This window comes from Camelina sativa, chromosome 1 (assembly GCF_030686135.1).
Source record: "Camelina sativa cultivar CO46 ecotype springtype chromosome 1, ASM3068613v1".
NCBI lineage: Eukaryota > Viridiplantae > Streptophyta > Magnoliopsida > Brassicales > Brassicaceae > Camelina > Camelina sativa.
In genome coordinates, this window is record NC_141880.1 from 7,211,689 (window position 1) to 7,231,879 (window position 20,191).

At 33.4% G+C, this 20,191-nt stretch overlaps 4 protein-coding genes and 3 pseudogenes across 7 annotated transcripts; 1 reads left to right on the plus strand and 6 right to left on the minus strand.

Annotated features, from left to right (window-relative positions):
- Positions 1-4,304: 4,304 nt before the first annotated feature.
- Positions 4,305-4,981, minus strand: LOC147949632 (ACT domain-containing protein ACR5 pseudogene; annotated as a pseudogene).
- Positions 4,357-6,027, minus strand: LOC147949633 (ACT domain-containing protein ACR5-like). The gene is made up of 4 exons (XM_087508619.1): positions 5,887-6,027; positions 5,466-5,538; positions 5,331-5,376; positions 4,357-5,249 (listed from the first exon to the last, which is right to left on the minus strand). The coding sequence occupies exons 2-4, from the start codon at positions 5,510-5,512 to the stop codon at positions 5,097-5,099; spliced, it is 246 nt and encodes an 81-aa protein (XP_087364745.1). The 5' UTR covers positions 5,513-5,538; positions 5,887-6,027; the 3' UTR covers positions 4,357-5,096.
- A 1,533-nt stretch (positions 6,028-7,560) lies between these two features.
- Positions 7,561-10,720, plus strand: LOC104782169 (putative receptor-like protein kinase At3g17420). Of its 2 annotated transcripts, none has more exons than XM_087452998.1 (7): positions 7,561-7,921; positions 8,568-9,153; positions 9,242-9,469; positions 9,558-9,728; positions 9,826-9,955; positions 10,043-10,258; positions 10,358-10,720. In XM_087452998.1, the coding sequence occupies exons 2-7, from the start codon at positions 8,603-8,605 to the stop codon at positions 10,451-10,453; spliced, it is 1,392 nt and encodes a 463-aa protein (XP_087309124.1). In that variant the 5' UTR covers positions 7,561-7,921; positions 8,568-8,602; the 3' UTR covers positions 10,454-10,720. The 2 variants fall into 2 exon arrangements, with proteins under 2 accessions (XP_087309124.1, XP_087309127.1); XM_087453001.1 differs by lacking the exon at positions 7,561-7,921 and adding an exon at positions 7,988-8,164.
- A 97-nt stretch (positions 10,721-10,817) lies between these two features.
- On the minus strand, positions 10,818-14,083 carry LOC104782181 (protein CYTOSOLIC ABA RECEPTOR KINASE 1). Of its 2 annotated transcripts, none has more exons than XM_010507046.3 (8): positions 13,796-14,083; positions 13,142-13,251; positions 12,791-13,041; positions 12,444-12,570; positions 12,038-12,311; positions 11,736-11,868; positions 11,400-11,486; positions 10,818-11,177 (listed from the first exon to the last, which is right to left on the minus strand). In XM_010507046.3, exons 2-8 carry the CDS (start codon positions 13,221-13,223, stop codon positions 11,040-11,042), a joined length of 1,092 nt encoding a protein of 363 aa, XP_010505348.1. In that variant the 5' UTR covers positions 13,224-13,251; positions 13,796-14,083; the 3' UTR covers positions 10,818-11,039. The 2 variants fall into 2 exon arrangements, with proteins under 2 accessions (XP_010505348.1, XP_087309132.1); XM_087453006.1 differs by lacking the exon at positions 13,796-14,083 and adding an exon at positions 13,619-13,771.
- A 391-nt stretch (positions 14,084-14,474) lies between these two features.
- LOC147949634 (F-box family protein) lies at positions 14,475-16,117 on the minus strand. The gene is made up of 2 exons (XM_087509749.1): positions 15,640-16,117; positions 14,475-14,542 (listed from the first exon to the last, which is right to left on the minus strand). Exons 1-2 carry the CDS (start codon positions 16,115-16,117, stop codon positions 14,475-14,477), a joined length of 546 nt encoding a protein of 181 aa, XP_087365875.1.
- Positions 14,960-15,449, minus strand: LOC104705246 (putative F-box protein At3g17620 pseudogene; annotated as a pseudogene).
- Positions 16,118-18,020: 1,903 nt separating the features above from the next.
- On the minus strand, positions 18,021-19,774 carry LOC104782191 (putative F-box protein At3g17620 pseudogene; annotated as a pseudogene). The gene has a single exon (XR_015559007.1). The product of XR_015559007.1 is annotated as a putative F-box protein At3g17620 pseudogene (transcript).
- Between the last annotated feature and the right edge of the window lie 417 nt (positions 19,775-20,191).

A 20,191-nucleotide genomic window follows, 5' to 3' on the forward strand; every position in this document is an offset into this window, starting at 1 on the left:
GCTCTCTGATTATGGTCACAAGTCCAAAGCATGACTCGGAGAGTCGGAGGATACCATTTCATACTTTCAGTATCTAAAGATATAAGCAGATCTGCTTATATCTAGATTAGGAGACTTGGAGGAAATGCTTTTTTCTTTTCTTTATAAGGTTTGAATGTACGAGACCATGTCGAAACCGAAATAACCAAAGTAAAGCACATAAATCAATGAAGTACGACACTAAAGGCAACATAAACCAGAAACTGTATGAGCTTCTTAGGAAAATAGTCACTCGAAAGAAAAAAATAAGGAATGGGTACTTTAGTTTGGGTTTTGTGATATGGGTAGTTTATGCTCCACTTTTTAAAAAGTGCTCATTGTCTTAATAAGCTCAAATTCTATCCACAATGGCCGCATTATCTATTTTATGTAACTTGTAATATTTTTTTCGAACAAACTTCCGACAGTATTGTTGTTATGATTCGGATCGATGCATGCATGTGATAATTAAGAGACAAAAATAGAGCTTAAACAACCACTGAAATATCCTTGCTATTATTTCAAAGAAAATTATAAAATCAATTGTTCTTAAGACCCTAATATATTAATTTTGGACTATCTTATATGCTAGTAGGACAGGTTGATGTAAACCCAACAACTGCAAGACAATAACAAAATAATAAGACAGCAACGAAGAGAAAAACAAAAGTTTGAAAGAAAAGAAAAAAAAAAGAAAGAACTAATTTATTAATGAAATAAAATATCAACAACACCAACTAAAACCACATTGTTAGTTAGCTTTTGGAGGCGGACACTAATCATGCAATTGTTTCTTACGCGTAGTCTAAATTATTGTTATACCTCTACAAGACTACAACCAATCAGCATATTGTTTCCTTTTAAGTTAAATTACAATAATTCCAAGTATCGTCTGCCGTCGTGTAAGTCCATGAATTAGGTGTATTTATCTATATATACATGTTTTCGAGACATTTAGCAAATAAATTCTAGAGTTGGAACCTATTTACAAGCATGCTATTAACATTTAATATTTAATTATTTTTTAATAGAAGCTAATTGTTATACATAAATTTGGTTTAATTGTTAGAAGAGCATATGCCATATATATTTTGGTTTAATTGTTATACATAAATTCGAAATGTTTTTATAGAAACTAATTAGTTCTACCAAAATTATTAAATAAAATTTCCTAAAAATTTCCTTTTTTTATTGTCCTCTTTTTTTTTTTTTTAATGTCCTCTTTTTTTAATAAAAAATAGTTACAATTACGATACTGCACCATCAATATCAGATTGGATTCAAAGTTTGAGTCAAACAAAAATTAGATTGGTTAATTGGAAGTCATGTGCCTTAAAAAAATTATATAAAACTGAGTTCTATGAAATCCATCGGTATAGTGTTCTTTTCAAGAAAAAAAATTAACACTTATATCATTTTTACAGTAATATTATTTTATCAGAATTCTATATAATATTTTCTATCTTTCACTTGGTTTACTTTTTTCATATTTTAACACCGTTTTTTTAAATTAAATATTATTATTTCTATGTTTAAACTTAATAAAAATTAAAATATTATGAAAGTTTAGACTTATAAAAGTTAAAAATCTCACAAATAGGGTTATATTTCAAAACGGGCTATAGTAACATTAGTATAAAATTAAAATATTAATAATCAAATGCTAGAACATGGGTTAAATTTTCATTTATTATTTTGTTAACAACATCAATATTAGAATATTCGTCTTATCCAATTAAATTACGATTATGTAAACAATTATCTCTGGGTATACCGGGAAAATTCAAACACAGAAATTATAAATTAACTAATGTATAAATAATAAGGGATATACATTTAAAATATGTAAAACATTAGTCATATATAGTTAATTTACTAATCAAATTACATTTTTCTTTACTAAAAAAATATAGCTCCGCGGTGTACCGCGGGATAAATTCTAGTGTATCTGATTTATGATGATATACATATATATTGGTACACTTTGAATTCTCAGCTTTAACATGGATATATGTATATTGCCATTATATAATACAACTCGTAAAACTATTAAACTTAAGTTTTAAAATGAAAAATGCAGTTGTAAAATTCCCTTCCTTATTTCTTTTGGTGCTAACTTGTAAGGTTTTTCGATATCACGTTACTAACATCAAAAATAAATGTTGTAGATAAGCGTAGTTATATGCGCTAAACAACTGTAGTTATGGTGATTGTCTTCTAATTGAACGTTGACGTTCTATTAAATGGAGTTAGATAACTGTCTTAAACGAACAACTTTACACTATAAAATTTATATCAAAATTAACTTATCATATATAGAGATATTAAGAAAGTCAAGTGTGTGATTCTAATATTATATATATGAAATGTTATGTAAAGTATGTATAAATTAATAGTATTACATATTTATTATAAACAGTTGAACATATTAATCGTTTGAAGGAGACGTACAAAAATTCGTGTGAAGGAAACAAAATAATGGATCTATCATCTATATATGTAAAAGATTAAAAAAAAAAAAAAAAAAACAGAAGAGAAAGAGATAGAGAATCATTTGTCGAGCTGTGAAATGATGATGATGAAGGTATGTCTCTTGTATTCCACGCAGCAAGACAAAAGCCATCTCTCATGTTGACTTTTGTCAAGCACACGCAAAGCCAACATTATTACAAGGCTGCTTCTTCTTTTTTTTTTTTTTTTTTGTTGTAAATACTTACTATAAAACTCTATTTCTCGTTTAGTTCTTTTGATTTTTATCTTAATTTTACGGGTTAGAGTCTTCACAGTGAGTGATTGGTTCTTTCATTTCTTTATATTGTAAGACTTCTATTTATGTTGTATTCACATGTATTTATATTAGTACTAGTATAGTATCCGCGCTACGCCGCGGGATTGCTTTTTGTTTTTTATATTACTTTTTAGATTATTTTGTATGGTGTTTTTTGTAATTAAAAATCATTATTAATATAGTTTTTGACAAAATGTTCATTGGTTATTTTTTATGTTGTCTTGGTTTTTGTTATAATTTTTAGCTGGTTTTTTTTTATTGTTGTCATGGAATTGTAAAATATAATCAGTTTTGTTTTTTCTTGTATTAAGATGTATTGGAGGACCATTAGTACCGTTAGTTGTTTTGTTTTGTTTTAATTAATTTTGGATGTTAATTTTTATTTAGTGGCATCTACTCTGTTGGTTTTTTTGTGTATTCTTTTTATTATTGGTAGAATAGCTAAATTGCATTGTTTATGTAACGTAAAATACCTACTTGGATTTAGAATAATTGTTTGTTTTTTGAGAAATTCCTCAAAATAATACTAAAAATATTTTTTCCAAAAATACCATACTTTAGTTTTTTTTCTCCAAAAATATCACAATTTTTTTTTCCAAAAATACCACAAACGCAAAAAAAAATTGATTTTGAAGGGTGTTTATTTATTTAGGTTTGGGTTAATAAGTTTAGTCTTAGGATATAGTTTTTAGGGGCTAGGGTTTAGTATTTAGAATTTAAGAATTAATTTTTAGTATTAAAATTTTATTTTATTTTTTTGGTATTTTTGGAAAAAATACATTTTAACGTTATTTTTGGAGAAAAAAAACTAAAGTGTGGTATTTTTTGAAAAAAATACCTATTTTAGTAGTATTTATAATAATTGTCATTGTTTTTTTTACATAAGACCATAGATTATGAAATGAGTTTTATAATCGAGAATAGTTGTTTGGAAAATATGAAATGTTATTTTTTCCGACTTAATTTTCTTCTTTCTTGGTTATCTTCACTTGCATTATATATTTGTTTTATTTTGGTTTATTGGAGATATTTAATGGGTAAAGTATTACTATTATGTTTGTTTTGTTTGGAAATACATGTGTCTTTGTCGTGGAAATTGTTGAATATCTCTTTGTAAATGACATTTTTGATTGATGCCTTCTTTTTTTTAGGTGACTCTTGATAATGCAACATAGAGTTATCCGTATACATGTATCTTGTTGGTGGTACCTTGTAATCATTAAAATGAAAAAACATGATTAATGATTCACGTAAGCTCATGATTATTTGAACGTCTTGAATGACTATCGTCATAATCCGTTGGAAAATTTTGTAATATTTGTTGAACTATTTTTTGAATTGATTGATTTCATATTTCTCTTTTTGTTTTTATTTTCCTGGTTAAAAATCCAGTTTGCATAAACTCATTTGTTCTCATTGTACTTCCATATTTAATTTATGGAAAATAATTCAGTAATTTATTTTACAACGGTTTATGCAATAACATAGATATAAATAATTAGGTAGTTGCTAAATACATTGAACTTCTTACTTTAGTACTTAGTAACAAAGATATAATATTTCTTATATGGTACTTAGTACTTGGTACTACATATTTCATTTTCGTCAAAGAAAAGACGGTATCGAAAATAAGCTTTGATATGCCTTTACATTTGATCATCACAATTGAGTAATCTAAATCATGCAAATTAGAGACATCCACATCTGGAACTACTCTGCCACATTTATCCTCATCATCAACATTATTCTCCTATTCATCGTAATTTCTATAAGCAAACATCAATTGATGAAGCTTACGGTCTGTGTGAGTTTCATTGAGAGCAGAAGACACCATGGTTTTCGGTTCACATAATCTTCTGCCACTACGTCAACTTGTAAGCACATAACGAAGAAGTTTCCTGATTTTGGATAACCTATCTGGATCAGTGATTGTACAGCAGATTTCTTCTTATGTTACTTGCAAAACCGCTGTTGCTTTTGCTTTATGCATCCATATCTCAATATTTACTACATTGGATTGCAGATCCGTCATAACAGCGAAAGCTGAGAAAACAAACCAGGTCTGTCAGTTCTTGTAAGCTCAATCACAGAGAAGTCGACATATTGTTTAACACCAATAGATGATCTCATTGATGGACTGAAGTAAGAAGGCTCATCAAGACAAAGACACTGCAACAATCACACACCAAAAAAGGAGTTGATAACCGTATTATCAAAACTAACCAAAACTGAATATAAACCAAGAAAATGATCGCTATTACTTAATGTACAAATATATTCAAGAACGATATCATTGGTGACTTTGTTCATGATCAGTAACACTGAAAACATCCATGAACCAGCCACCATAAAATGAGATAGAAGCTTTCTTAATGGTGAGATTAAGCTCAGTGAGAACTTGAACAACCTCCAGAAGTATCCAATGTTTATTCATACTATCCACCTATAACAAAACACAAAAAAATTATACTCATTTCTTCCATTCTACTCAAACCAAACCTAACCCGGTGAAAATTTTGATTACCTTAATGACAGTGAAATCCTTGCATACCTCGTTATCGATCACAACCCTAAAATGAAAATCAAATGAAAATATCAGTCTAAAATCGAAAAGATAGATCATAACTTATGGAAGAAGAACAAAACAAATTCAATTTACCTTGGTGGATTCACTCTTTTAATGAACTTTGCAATCTCATCATCCATATTATATGAATATCTCAATCAAAAATCTGGAAAAAAAACTGATATTAACATGAACCGAAAACACAATTGATTCAATCAAAACGAAGACCCCTTTCAAAAGGGAAATAAAAACAAAGACTAAACCCTAGAAAGATTAAAAAACAAAGCAAAGACAAAAAAATGCCTAAAATTGAACAAAGCCCAGTTCTGAAAACTAATCAACAAAGACGAATCCAGAACAAATCAATCATCAAAATAGAATTAAACAGAAACAGAGACAAGTAAACAAACTCATTCTCGATTTGTTTGGTGATTTGTGTAAAAGAGAATCAAAAGGAGAAAAAACTAGATAGGTAAGGAATAAGATACTCGAACAACTTAATGAAATTGAGAACCTGGTGGATGAGGGAAGTCAGATCGGAGGTGAGCTTGCTGTTGTTCTCTGCGAGCGGATCGCTCGTCCAAACCGATGCAGAAGAAGAGCTCGACAAAGTTATTTTTTTAATTTAAAATCGTGAATATTTCAGAATGTTGCTAGGTAAAAAAAAACTGGGCTGAACTGTTTTAATTGTCTTGATTTAATTGGTCACATGTTTTAACTGATGTGTCACCTTCAAAATTGTTCTCAATGCTGATGTGTCAAACTCTAGAGAAAAACCAAAAACTTTTATTGTATTGATTTAAACTGATAGAATTCCGAAGTTTATATATATAATAACGAGCACAAACTTGCATGATATATATTAGTTGGTTACATAGTTTCAAAAATTAGTTGAAATTATAGATGAAGACCTCATATCCTCCCTGTAAAATGTGTAAGTTTTACCTATTTTGTTTTGTTTTGTGCAACTAATTTATATAACTCAGCTTTCTTCTACTAAAACATAGTATATACTTATTACACACGTCATTTTTGCAGTAGTTTTTGAGTAGTTATATGATAGTATCTATATTGTCTTTCAGCTTTCGACTATATTAATTAGTCGATAAGATTATGATTAATAATAAGTGACTCATAAGTTCACGAAACAAGTTTTCCAACCCTAATACGTTTGTTTCTTACACGCACGCCGACAAAAAGTAACTATTTTCGAAACATTTCATAAGATACAACACCTTCTTCTTTGGTTAGTTAACCTTCAATGGCATGCCAATTAACATCAATTATTATATGTTACTTACACGACTAATCAAAATTAATTTCTACACGATATGACGATAATGGACCCACGTACACATCTTCTATTTTTTTTTTTAAAATGTTTGTTTCAATTGATTAATGTCTTCTTCTTCTTATTTTTTTTTCTAACGAATTCAAAGAATAAAAATCCACGATTCTGATATTGAAGCCGCTCGTTTCCTTTTGTTTAATCCTTCGAAAAACCAATGTACTTACTTAATAAATTAAAAAAAAATGCATAGTGGAGGAAGAAGAATGAACGGAAAGCTGGTTATAATATACTAATTTATTACCTTAAAATAGTTAGGTGCGACGTCTAATTAATAAATAATGTTGACCGAAATTTCCCTATTAACTATAGCAACACATTTTACAAGACTTATTATTTAAATAAAGATTAACAGTGTAAACACTTCTTTCTTTTGAAAATTGTCGTCGCCAATCACGGTCTATAGCTTCGTCATCTTCCTATCATCATAATTCATATCATATCCTCATGTTTTTTTTCTTCTCAACAACTAAAGTGTACATTACATATGCATATATATATATATATAACCTTTCTTTTTGTTTAAGGAAGCGTAAAAGTTTTGAGTAATATATATTGAACTTTTAATTAAAATGTACTTAACGTATATTTGCTCTAATTAAGGTTTAAAATCGTATAGTGGGCTTACTTTTTGAAAATTAGCAAAACTATCCAATAAAGGGTTAACACTTAACAGTTTTAACAAAAGAAAAAAAAAGAACGAGAGAGAGAGAGAGAACATTTCTCTATTATTTTATAAAAAAGTTTTGCTAAAACCTAATAAATAAATGAAAAAGTAAATAAATAATTTAAATGGCCGAAAAAATGATTCATTAAATCTTGAACACAAAAAGGAAAATTGATTAGTTAATTTAGAAAAAAAAAAACTAGGAATAAAAAGAAGAAAAGGACGAAAAAAATAAAAAAGCAAAAAACAGCACACAAGCATAAGAAAAAAATATTCCAGAAGAAGAAACATCAAAGAAAGCTTCAAAACTTAAGCTTCTCTCTATTTCCCTCCCTCATTTCTTTCTTTCCCCACCACCTATGAAAACCCTACAAAGATCTCTCTCAAGATTTCTCAATATGGTGTTATAATCTCACTGCTTATTTTTCTTGTTTCGTTTATGTGTTTCCTTTATTAACCTGAGCTCTCTAGTCTCCTCCATCTTCTTACCGGAAATAGAAAGTAAAAAACAGAGGAAATTGGTTCCAATAGCAGGTATTGTGTCACTTTTAAAACCATACAGTATGGTACTTTTTGATTCTCTGTAGTTTCAAAGGTTTTATTTTTGTCTTGTGGCTTTGCGTTGGAAGCCTAAAAGTTTCTTGCTTTCTGGGGTTTTTTAGACCTATTAGCTTCTCACGATAATAAATTACTCATATTAGCTCAACGAGATCTGTTTCTGGAATTTCAATGGTTTCTAGAGTTTAAGATTACGACTTTTGGATGATTATGGCAGTTGTAATATATATATATATATATATATATATATTTTACAGCACAAAGTTTTTGTTTACTTCAAGTCATTGGTAGTATCAGATTTATATGTTCTTGATTTCTCAGGATGAGATTAAATTTTCCTATATACTCTGTTTTTTTTTTACATTGCTCTATTTGATTCTGTTCCGTTTTAGCTCCTTTGGTGTCAAAGCTGATGTTTTTGTATATTAGCTTAAACCCCTTGTTGATCTGCTTCATTTATATTACAATTTTTTCAATGCTTCTGTTAAGATTGACTCAAGCCTCACCATTAGCTTCTGTTTCTTCTTCCTTACCCTGATCTGTTATGTTTTAGTTTGGATTCATTGTTCTGTGAACATTCAACTTTGATTCCATTTGATAAAACCATTTCAATATTCTGCAGGTACATATATACACATACAGGTCTTTTTGTGAAACATGACATCTCAGCTGAAACAATCTCTAACCAAGAGATACGGCGCTCTTGAACTGTGGGAGATCATAGTGATTGCTCTATTTGCAGGGTTCGTTGTAATCCTCGCCATTTCAGTATGGCTCAGCTTCCGTAAAAAATCCAAGAGATCTAATGCCACAACTCTTCCTGTAACTCAAAGCCCTCGGCTTACTGAAGAAATCAAAGAAATAAGTGTTGATCATGTTTCAGCTAACAACAATGGTACTTGTCACCAAACTCTAGATGAGAAGTTCGGTGAGGACATTGAGAATGGCGATAAGTTCTCTGGTTCTTTGGAGAAAAAAACCTCTGTTTCTCCTAGTACTCCCTCAACAACAGCAGCTTCACCTCTCTTGGGTCTTCCTGAGGTTTCTCACATTGGTTGGGGCCATTGGTTCACCCTCCGTGACCTTCAACTCGCGACTAACCATTTCCACAAGGAGAATATCATTGGTGATGGTGGATACGGAGTTGTTTACCATGGAACTCTGACTAACAAAGCCCCTGTGGCTGTCAAAAAGTTGCTTAACAATCCGTAAGATTTCTAACGATACCTTTCTTTGTCTTTACAATACTCACCTCTGATATGGAACTGATGTTTTTTTTTTTTTTCTTACACTTAGAGGGCAAGCCGATAAAGATTTCAGAGTTGAGGTGGAAGCTATAGGACATGTCCGGCATAAGAACTTAGTTCGGCTTCTTGGATATTGTGTTGAAGGAACACATAGGATGCTGGTTTATGAGTACATGAACAATGGGAACTTAGAGCAATGGCTTCATGGAGACATGAGTCACAAAGGTCATCTCACGTGGGAGGCTCGGATCAAAGTTCTTGTTGGCACTGCAAAAGCGTAAGCCCCCTCTCATAGCACTCGATGATTCTTGTTTTTCTTGTAATGCAATCTCATGAGAATGCATGGATTGCATTTGTTTACATAGGCTGGCTTATCTTCACGAAGCTATTGAGCCAAAAGTGGTGCATAGAGACATAAAATCGAGTAATATACTGATGGATGACAACTTTGACGCAAAGTTATCTGATTTTGGTCTTGCTAAACTGCTTGGAGCTGATTCAAGTTACGTCAGTACTCGAGTAATGGGTACATTCGGGTTAGTAATCTACTGTGGCAGTAGTTACAACTTTCCTCTTTCATAATTTGCATTGGTTATTGAAACATTTTTCTCTATTCAACTGATGAATGTTCAGATATGTCGCGCCTGAATATGCTAACTCTGGTCTCCTAAATGAGAAGAGCGACGTTTACAGCTATGGTGTTGTTCTCTTGGAAGCTATTACTGGAAGGTATCCAGTGGATTATGCGCGGCCTAAAGAAGAGGTATACAAAACTTTTCATTTTTTTTCTCTAGATTGTGGAACACTCTAATATCAGAGGTTGATCTCGATTCTTGAAATGTATTTTTAGGTGCATATGGTGGAGTGGTTAAAGCTAATGGTTCAACAGAAACAGTTTGAGGAAGTGGTGGACAAAGAGCTTGAGATCAAACCATCAACCAGTGAACTTAAACGAGCGCTTTTGACAGCTTTGAGATGTGTTGATCCTGATGCAGACAAGAGGCCAAAGATGAGTCAAGTGGCTCGAATGCTTGAATCAGATGAATTCCCTGTGATGCCTAGAGAGGTAACAATCATCAGTGACAGACAATGCAGAAACATAACTGATTTCCTTGTGTGGAAACTAGAGTGTTCATAATATGTTTTGATGAATGTTATGTCTCAGGAACGGAGACGAAGGAGAAACCATAACGCAGAGATGCATAGAGAAAGCACAGACACGAATAAAGATAATGATACAATAACAAATGCAAAGGTTTGAGCAACAAACAGAAACCATGGACCCTTTTTATGACTTTAAGGTTAAAAAGAGGAAACCATTTAGATTCTTTGGGGATTGTTTAGATTCTTTACTGTTTCTATGGGTTAATTATGTGATATATATAGATACAGAGAAGAGGAAGATTTGTTTCTTTTGTATGGAGAAGAAGAGAGCTTTTGTATAGCTTTGTTGCATTTTTTATTACCTGTATACAGAGTCAGTTGCAGACATATACTTTTACAAATGAATTTTATTTGGATCTTTAAAGATTCTTTCCAGTAATTCCAGTAACTGAAATGTACATTATAGTTAACTCCTGAAGTTACTTAAATGTCTAGAAATAGAAAAATGATGTACAGACAGACGCACAAAAAGAGTGTTTGTATATCTCTTTCCTCGCATATTGTAAAATTAGTAGACACTTACATCACAGGCATGACATAAATATAAAAATAGAGCAATCTCAGTGAAGTGGCATGGTTTTATGAGAGAAATAAAAAGCCTATTTCACAAATTTACACAAATGGATTCAAACAAAAACAAATGAAATAGTGATCACAAGGGGTGAACTCAGATTGGAGCATATTTAATACGGGTTCCTGTGTGGAGTCTGAGGAGCAGAGCGAGGAGGATTGAGCAGAGGCTGAAGAGCCTTTACCACTATGCTCATGTTTGGCCTGAAGTCTGCTTCGTATTGCACACACAGGGCAGCAACCGCAGCCAGCTGATCACACCGAGTCATAAGAGAAAAAAAAACCAAAAATCAGACTCGAAAATCGTATCCTAGCATCAGAAAAAGACATTTTGTATCTCAGTCTAGGACTCTATACTAGGGAACACACCAACAGGTAATCAACGGATGGCAAAGCAGTTTCTAAGTCATGTCCTGATAAACCTTTTCTACTGCAACAGTGAGGGAGCATAACAAGATTATGGGGGACATTACCTTGGCAACAGCTTTGGGAGGATATTCTCCGTTTAGTCTTGCATCAACACACTGCTTTACCTTGTCTTCACTCAGTTTAGGGGTTGCCTGAGACAGACAAAAGTTTTATTACCAGGTACAGTTTTCGTTTCTAGAGAAATTTCAGAGTCTCTAATATCTCACAAGCAATCAGACTTTGCTTCAAAAATGGTTCACTCACAGAAACCCACCTTCATCCAAACAAATTTCTTTCTAGAAAAGAATGACTACACCTAATAGATTAAATAAATCATGTCTTTTCTCAGATTTTCTTATCAATATGAGTAAACAAGAATTAGAGAGAGAAGGGTATATTACCCATGTCACGAGACTCTGCTGTCCACGCGGTAAGGTATGATCAACTGGCTTACGACCTGTGAGGAGCTCCAGCAGAACAACCCCAAAACTGTAGACATCACTCTTTGTGCTCAATGTCCCCGTCATTGCATACCTACATTGCAGAACCAAAAAAAGGTTTTAGACGAATTAGTGCCTTAAAACATTAGATACTGATAACAAAAGTTTCTGAGGACGAGTTTAATGTACCCACATGGATTAGTCTAAACAAAACATATCAGTTATCACTGTTCAATATAAATGAAGCATCTAAAGGGTCTTACTCTGGAGCATGATAGCCAAAGGTTCCGAGTACACGGGTTGAGTGAAGGCGTGCAGCCATGTCAGGGGCTTGGTTGGACAGATCAAAATCAGCAATTTTGGCAACATCATCGTCAAACAAAAGTACATTGCTGGATTTGATGTCTCGGTGGATAACATGAGGATTTGCCTTCTCATGCAAGTACTCGAGTCCTCTAGCTGCACCAACAGCAATTTTGACTCTCTGGTGCCACGAAAGAACAGGACCTGGCTGTGCTCCTTTAACACCTTTTCGACCTGCACCAATGAATTCACCACGTTTCATTAGTTTTTCCATCAGAAATTCCAGAAAATGGTGTGCATCTTCCTTCGATTATAGTTTCACATATCCCATTCTTACTGGTATAATAGTTTACATTAGTAACTTACCATGAAGAATATCATGAAGAGATCCATTCGGAGCATATTCATAAGCAAGAACACGGAGTGGACCATCAACGCAATAGCCAAGAAGCGCAACAACATTGTCTTGTCGCAATCTCGAAACCATTGATACCTGTTTAAAAAAAATCAAATGTCAGTAAGTAACAAAGCAACCAAACTGACAGACTAACCCCAACAGAGTGACTTCGCACTAAACTATTAAAGCACAGGAAAAATACATTCTAGGATGAGTATCCAAGTATCTAACTAACAGCAACCAATTCATCGAGGAAATATATATATGTGAGATGAAGGCCCAACAAGACAGCAATGATACAATTTGTAACATCTACCTGGGCGAGAAATTCTTGATCGGGTTGCTTACTAGAATCCAGTTTCTTAATGGCAGCTGCCTTACCGCTTCTAAGAACACCATAAAACACTCTACCATATGAGCCCTCACCAATCAAGGACTTTGAACCATAGTTATCGGTTACATCCTTCAACTCATCAGCTTGAATGGCCGGCACAGCAATAGGCTGCATCTGAATGACTGGCGGGTTTTTTGGTGGATCTGCCCTTTGATGGTGACCTCCATTGTAACCTTAAACCACAGACAAACAAAAAATTTCAATAAACTTAGCCACCAAAAGGATGAGTAATAATAATAAAAGAGAGAAACTGATATGGGTAACAAAAGCAACCTCCTGCGTTGTGCACTGGTTTTGGTCCGGTCTCAGCAACTCTACGGAAATCCTCACCACCACAGCAACCAAAACAGCTCATTACGCTTTTTTTCTCTCCTCACACGAAACTGTGTCCAGTACATTCATAATCATAACATTAACACAAAAACATCAACAAATGCAAAAAATATCTGAACTAGTGTTACAGAACAAAGAGTACAAGAAAAGAGCTAGATAAAAAAAATAGTAAACGCGATACAAAAAATAGCCATTGTTATATAGACTGTACATACAAACATAGAAATGTTCAGACAAAACCTTCCCCAAAAAACAAAAAAAAAAGTTCCAAATTATAGGGTTTAAGGAACAACAGAGACTCACAATTTTTTTTTTTTGCAAAAAAATCAAAATTTGAAAGTGAAAATTCGATCAAAACCCTTAAATGACCAAGACATTTTTTGGGTGACCTAGACTAACACAAGTCAACGATCGTACCCCGTAAAAAAATGGATATATAACTTATAAATAAAGCTCCGAAAAATCCGTGAACATCATCCGAATCGGCATGAAATCGAACCCTAAGAACCAAAACTTATCGGATGTACGGACATAAAAGGAAAGACCCAAAAAAAAGAAATTTAGTTGCACAGAGAAGAAGATAGCAAAAATTACCTCTTTCCAAACAAAACGCAAAAACAGAAGAAGAAGAAGAAGAGTGGAATCTATCAGATGAAGAAAGAAGGATTTTGAGAGGTTGTCTTAGTTCTTCTCTCTCTCTCTCTCTCTCTCTCTCTCTCTCTTGTTGTTGTTGTTCGTGTGCGTAGGGACTAGGGGGTTGGTGAAGAAGAAGGCAGAGAGAGAGAGACTTTTCTTCCCGGCGGAAATTTACAGTAAAATAGATTTATAGGGTGCGTGCTGGCGCACGATAGCTACTTTAGTTTTCTCCTTCCTGGCTTACTCATCTATCTCTACTTGTGTCTTATTTTATAATTCGTCGTCGTTTTGAGGTCAAAAGTCTTTTTCACATTAGTTTTGAGGTCAAAAAATTAATTGGTCCATCTTTTCGTAAATAATTTTTTCACATCTTTCATTTTCTTATGCGTTTACGAAATAAATAATATCATCCTTTTTGTTTTTGTTTTTTTTTTTTTTTGGGGGGTATTTTTAGCATGTAAAGGGAAACCAAAATAGACGGCTAGTATTTTAATGGAAAAGAGTAGTAGTATTACTATTAGTATATGATTCTGATGGAATATAATTAAAAAGTTGTAAAAATGTATGAGGTCAAGGTGTAAAGCGAGTAGTATCGTTTGACCTTGAAAGGCGATCGTGTTCTTTGTGATGATGATGATCATTTTTTGGTTTTGGTCGTCGGTCTACAAGTCAACATACAAACAACCCACCATGAAGCTTTCGCGTCTCGTTCCAAATCTTTTTCTCTCCCTTTTGTATATATGAAAAGATCAATCAAGTCACCGTCTATATTTGAAATGCAAACGAAACTTAAAATAAAATGTTTGCGATTTTTATTGATTTATAGAATATGAGAACTGTAGAACGTAAATGTAAACACTACTAATTGTCTAGTAAAAGCTTGAAATCGTGTAAAATCTGACGTGGAGAATGCAAATGCATCGGTTGACTTGACTACATGCATTTATGCTGCATCCGTGACCGTGAGTACGAGGCCACCAAGAACCTCATTACTGATATGCGTGTGTTTCATTTTCCCATTCTCTCTTGCTTTTCTAAAAGATTGACAAAATCGAACATTTATCAAACAATAAATAATTATGTTTAGGTACTTTAAATGGACTAATCAGTATTCAAATTCCCCTAATTTCTTTGCTTGATCTGCACTGAGCTTGGAACATATGAACACCCAATTGGGAATTCATGAATTTCTGAAGTTTCTCCGAGATCCACTTCTCTGAAATACCCATCCTCTCCAATGATATAAGCTGTGTTGCGACGGGGAGTCTTCACCTCGTGATTGTCTCTATCTTTATCTTTATCAAAAACTACACCGACTTTCTTCTCTTCGTCAATGAAGAAACTCCCTGCTGTGACTGCAAATTGGAAACCACCAGTGAGAAGTTCCATATCAACACTTAAGAACACCTTGTTCCACAGCACCACTTCTGGTTCAATCTTAACCGTAACCCAAATCTCCATCTGTAAACTGTCCCAGCGCTGAAACAAGACAGCAAGTTGCTCTTCTCTAACACTAGAAAGAGTCACGGTATCTTCTTGATAAGGGATAAACGGCAGACGAAGACGCGGTCCAAACCTCTCTCTTGTAAAATCAAAACAGATCAAAAAACTATGGGTCACTTCCGATTTATTACATTCAGCAAACAATTAAGTATTTCCTTTGAGAGAAACGCCACGTGCATAAAAATGTATATACAGGTCGCAAGTGACATCAAGAACGTCGCTCCATGAGTTAGAGTTTAACTCGTAGATACTGTACTCGACAAGACTCTTAGATTCAGCATGTCTCAAAATCTTGTAGCTTCGGCCTGATTTGCTATTCTCGTATCCAATAGCATACTTATACATGTTCGGACTATGGTGAAGTCTTTGGGGCTTGACCCACAAGTTTTGACCCCAATACGGGTTCCATACAACGAGCCTAGTCAAGTATTTTGTGATGCATAAGACTAAACCGTCGCAGTGATAAACTCTAGATATATCGACTCGATTGGAATCGTCTAGGCTAATAAGTTTAGCGTGACAGTTTATAGTTGGGTCAACGTCCTTATAAAGATTGATGCCCATCAAGTAGACACGAGAATCCATCACCATGACCACCTTAAACTCCTCTGCTGCTGCAGCTTTTGCTTGAGCAATGTGTTTCTTCGTAAAGAAGCGATCCTTGGATAAAGTGTTCCACTCTTTGCAAACAGACCGCACTGCTCTCATAGATGTCATCGGAAGTCTTATGATCACATCCTCTGCCAATTCCCTTGGAAGATCGGACATCATCGTCATCCTTTTTGCGGGTAACTTCTTCTTCTTCGTTGATGTTTTTGCTTGAGCAGCAAGGTGCTTTCTTGTAAATCTCCGATCTTTTGATAAAGCGTTCCTTTTTTTCCAAACAAATTGGAATCTCCTCAGAGACGTCAACGGAAGCTTCCTAGAGAGCTTTACATGCCTAAGAAACATGGACATCTTCGTCATTGTTCCAATAAGGATGATCGATGTAATGGTGATTAGGGGTTTTCGATAAAGTTCTTATTATAGTCGATTAAATTAATTGATGTTGGTTTTCCATTTTTTCACTAACTTTTTTAAATTTAGTATTTTGAATTACAACTAAAATTAAATATATATTTGATATGATGAATAGATTGGGCCTGATGTAATTTTTTTTAGCTCTAATTCACTAATCACTAAGATGAATTTTCAATAAACTAATATATGGTTTAGGCTATGAATTTCTTTTATTCTATACCTTTTTTTAAAAATAGCCTCTTGTTATCTATTTTTAATAATATCCTATTCTATGATTAAAATAACTAAATTCTTAACCATAATCTCTAAATATTAAACTATATCCCCTCAAAACTATATCACAAATGTAAACAGAGAATACAAACCTATAAAAGTTTTTTGAAAAGTTAATTTAACATATTGTAATTGTATAAAATAGTGTTAAAAGAGGGCAAAAAGTAGTTTTGAAAAGAGATATCTACAAAATGTTATTTCTAATAATTTTTCTATTTTTAATTCGGTTTTTAGGTTTCAGATTTTGATATTTGGATTTTGGTTTTATAAATTTTCAAAATTTATACTTTATACTTTTTGTTGTACCTACTTTGTATTTCAGATATAATGATCTTGCTCTCGTTCACTACCAATGGGAGTTAGTAAATAATGAGGAACAACATGCGGAGCAAGGTCATTATATCTGAAATACAAAAACGGATTTATTACAAAGTAGGTACAACCAAATTGTATCAAATTTATAAAACCAAAATCCAAATATCAAAATCTGAAACCTAAAAAAAACCAATTAAAAATAAAGAAATTGTTAGAAATAATATTTGTAGATACCTCTTGTCGAAAATACATTTGCCTTAACACATCAAGTAATTTTTTTTTGAAAAGTTAATTTAAAATGTTGTAATTATGTAAAATATTGTAATCTTTTGGAGAATGTTTGTAATGTTTTATTTTATATAATTAATTAGTATATTTTTTGATGAGGACGGTAAAATTATTCCTTATGAGATTATAACATATAAGATAATATCTTGAAAAATGTTGAGTTTCCAAATTTTTTTGTCGTTTTCATTTTTTCACTAACTTTTTTTTTGTCAATTTTATTATTGTTTTGAATTATATATATATATATATATATATATATATATATTTGATATGATGAAGATGAATCTTTTTTTTGTTAACAACATATAGGGATTGCAACTAACTGGAAAACCATTACTACAACATACTGTGTGGATAGAACTTGCCCATGAGAAAGGGGTGCTGGTGATGGTCGTTGATGTTAAGTGGACTATTCATGTTTGGGTATGTGATGGAAGCCGTTTTAAGATTTTTTGCACTTTTGCCTTTTGTGATTAGTAAAACCATTGGACATTTTCAGCTACAACAACTGGCCATAGCCAATCCCACACACTCTGAAAGAATAATAGCATCGTACTATTTTGAACTTGCATTTTTCTTTTAACACTTTTATTTTTTCAATATCCACGCACGCATTTACCTTTTTTTATTATTATAATTTATTTAGATACTTTATATACTTGAAATTAATATATCATTACACAGACGGGGAGATGTCACACTCAAACAAATGAATGTATAACAAACCAGTAATAATTGAGGCTTCTCTGGAATAAGCGGACCAAGATTTTGGTTGATCAAATCTAAGATCAGAAGACCAAGGCAAACTCATCCATCTAACCCTCGAATTGGAGTTGGAGTTGATGCAATGAAGACACTTGCGAGAGGATTCAACCTTCTGAAACATGTCAACGACTTTATGTGTTAGGATTCAAGTTTTGAAACATGTCAACAACTTCATCAAATTGGATTGATGCAATTGGACACTTTGTGATAGGATTCAACTTCTGAAGCATGTCAACAACTTTGGAAACCCAACATTATATTCCCTTCATCAAATAGTACGTTTTTATCATTATAAATGTTTTTTTTTTTCAAACTTCTTATGCGATCAAAACAAATAAATATTTGACTAATATTATTCGAAGAAGAAACCTCACAAAGCAAAGCAAGACATAGAGATTTAGGTAGGTAGCGTAAATTATCAGATTCTTTTTCCTTTTGCCTCTTTGCTTGATCTGCATTGAGTTTGGAACATATGAGCATCCAAGTGGGCAATCATGAATTTCTGAAGTTTCTCCAAGATCCACTTCTCTGAAATATCCACCCTCTCCAATGATATAAGCTGTGTTGCGACGGGGAGTCTTCACCTCGTCATTGTCTTTATCTTTATCTTTATCAAAAACTACAGCGACTTTCTTCTCTTCGTCAATGAAGAAACTCCCTTCTGTAACTCCAAACTGAAAACCAGTGAGTGGTTCCATATCAACACTTAAGAACACCTTGTTCCACAGCACCACTTCTGGTTCAATCTTAACCGTAACCCAAATCTCCATCTGTAAACTGTCCCAGCGCTGAAACAAGACAGCAAGTTGCTCTTCTCTAACACTAGAAAGAGTCACGGTATCTTCTTGATAAGGGATAAACGGCAGACGAAGACGCGGTCCAAACCTCTCTCTTGTAAAATCAAAACAGATCAAAAAACTATGGGTCACTTCCGATTTATTACATTCAGCAAACAATTAAGTATTTCCTTTGAGAGAAACGCCACGTGCATAAAAATGTATATACAGGTCGCAAGTGACATCAAGAACGTCGCTCCATGAGTTAGAGTTTAACTCGTAGATACTGTACTCGACAAGACTCTTAGATTCAGCATGTCTCAAAATCTTGTAGCTTCGGCCTGATTTGCTATTCTCGTATCCAATAGCATACTTATACATGTTCGGACTATGGTGAAGTCTTTGGGGCTTGACCCACAAGTTTTGACCCCAATACGGGTTCCATACAACGAGCCTAGTCAAGTATTTTGTGATGCATAAGACTAAACCGTCGCAGTGATAAACTCTAGATATATCGACTCGATTGGAATCGTCTAGGCTAATAAGTTTAGCGTGACAGTTTATAGTTGGGTCAACGTCCTTATAAAGATTGATGCCCATCAAGTAGACACGAGAATCCATCACCATGACCACCTTAAACTCCTCTGCTGCTGCAGCTTTTGCTTGAGCAATGTGTTTCTTCGTAAAGAAGCGATCCTTGGATAAAGTGTTCCACTCTTTGCAAACAGACCGCACTGCTCTCATAGATGTCATCGGAAGTCTTATGATCACATCCTCTGCCAATTCCCTTGGAAGATCGGACATCATCGTCATCCTTTTTGCGGGTAACTTCTTCTTCTTCGTTGGGTCAACGTCGTAGTGATAGACTTATAAATTTTCTAGTCCTGGTGGTATTTCGTTTATTTGCAAGGTCTTTGGCCCATTTAAGCCCAATAATACTCCTGGCCGGACAAGATCTTCGCAGATCGGCGAAACTGTACAGTTTTATTTTTTTGCCTTTTCAGATCGGACAAGATCAGATTTAGACCATTCCACCATGAGTCTTATATTGACAACATAGCCGACACTGCTGAAAAGCTAAAAAAAGAAGAATTCTATGTTGTCTTTTTACCGGTGGCCACTGGCCAGTGTGGACCCTTCAATAAAAGAGTAAAGAGACAGGCAGACAGCCTGTAATCTCTATTTCACTCCCAAACCGCCCCCTCCGGTTTCCCGGTAATCACGTTCCCCATTCTCTCACACTCACCGACACATCAACACAACACAAACTCTTTCTCTAATTTACACAACTTCTCCATGATCTACCACGATATTACTACTAATTACAATCACAATAACTCATGTAAATTTTAAATTTTAAATTTTACATACCCAACCAAAAAAATATCGACTACTATTTTTTTAGCATTAATTA

Coding starts and splice junctions, on each gene's coding strand:
- LOC104782169 (XM_087452998.1), top strand. CDS start 8,603: ATGACATCTCAGCTGAAACAATCTCTAACCAAGAGATACGGCGCTCTT. Junction 9,729..9,825: donor CGAGTAATGGGTACATTCGG/GTTAGTAATCTA, acceptor ATGAATGTTCAG/ATATGTCGCGCCTGAATATG. Junction 9,956..10,042: donor ATGCGCGGCCTAAAGAAGAG/GTATACAAAACT, acceptor ATGTATTTTTAG/GTGCATATGGTGGAGTGGTT.
- LOC104782181 (XM_010507046.3), bottom strand. CDS start 13,223: ATGAGCTGTTTTGGTTGCTGTGGTGGTGAGGATTTCCGTAGAGTTGCT. Junction 13,042..13,141: donor ACCAGTGCACAACGCAGGAG/GTTGCTTTTGTT, acceptor CTGTGGTTTAAG/GTTACAATGGAGGTCACCAT. Junction 12,571..12,790: donor ATCAAGAATTTCTCGCCCAG/GTAGATGTTACA, acceptor TTTTTTAAACAG/GTATCAATGGTTTCGAGATT.
- LOC147949633 (XM_087508619.1), bottom strand. CDS start 5,512: ATGGATGATGAGATTGCAAAGTTCATTAAAAGAGTGAATCCACCAAG. Junction 5,377..5,465: donor AAAAGAGTGAATCCACCAAG/GTAAATTGAATT, acceptor TTTTCATTTTAG/GGTTGTGATCGATAACGAGG. Junction 5,250..5,330: donor AGGATTTCACTGTCATTAAG/GTAATCAAAATT, acceptor GTTTTGTTATAG/GTGGATAGTATGAATAAACA.
- LOC147949634 (XM_087509749.1), bottom strand. CDS start 16,117: ATGACGATGATGTCCGATCTTCCAAGGGAATTGGCAGAGGATGTGATC. Junction 14,543..15,639: donor GAATAGCAAATCAGGCCGAA/GCTACAAGATTT, acceptor ATTTGGAACGAG/ACGCGAAAGCTTCATGGTGG.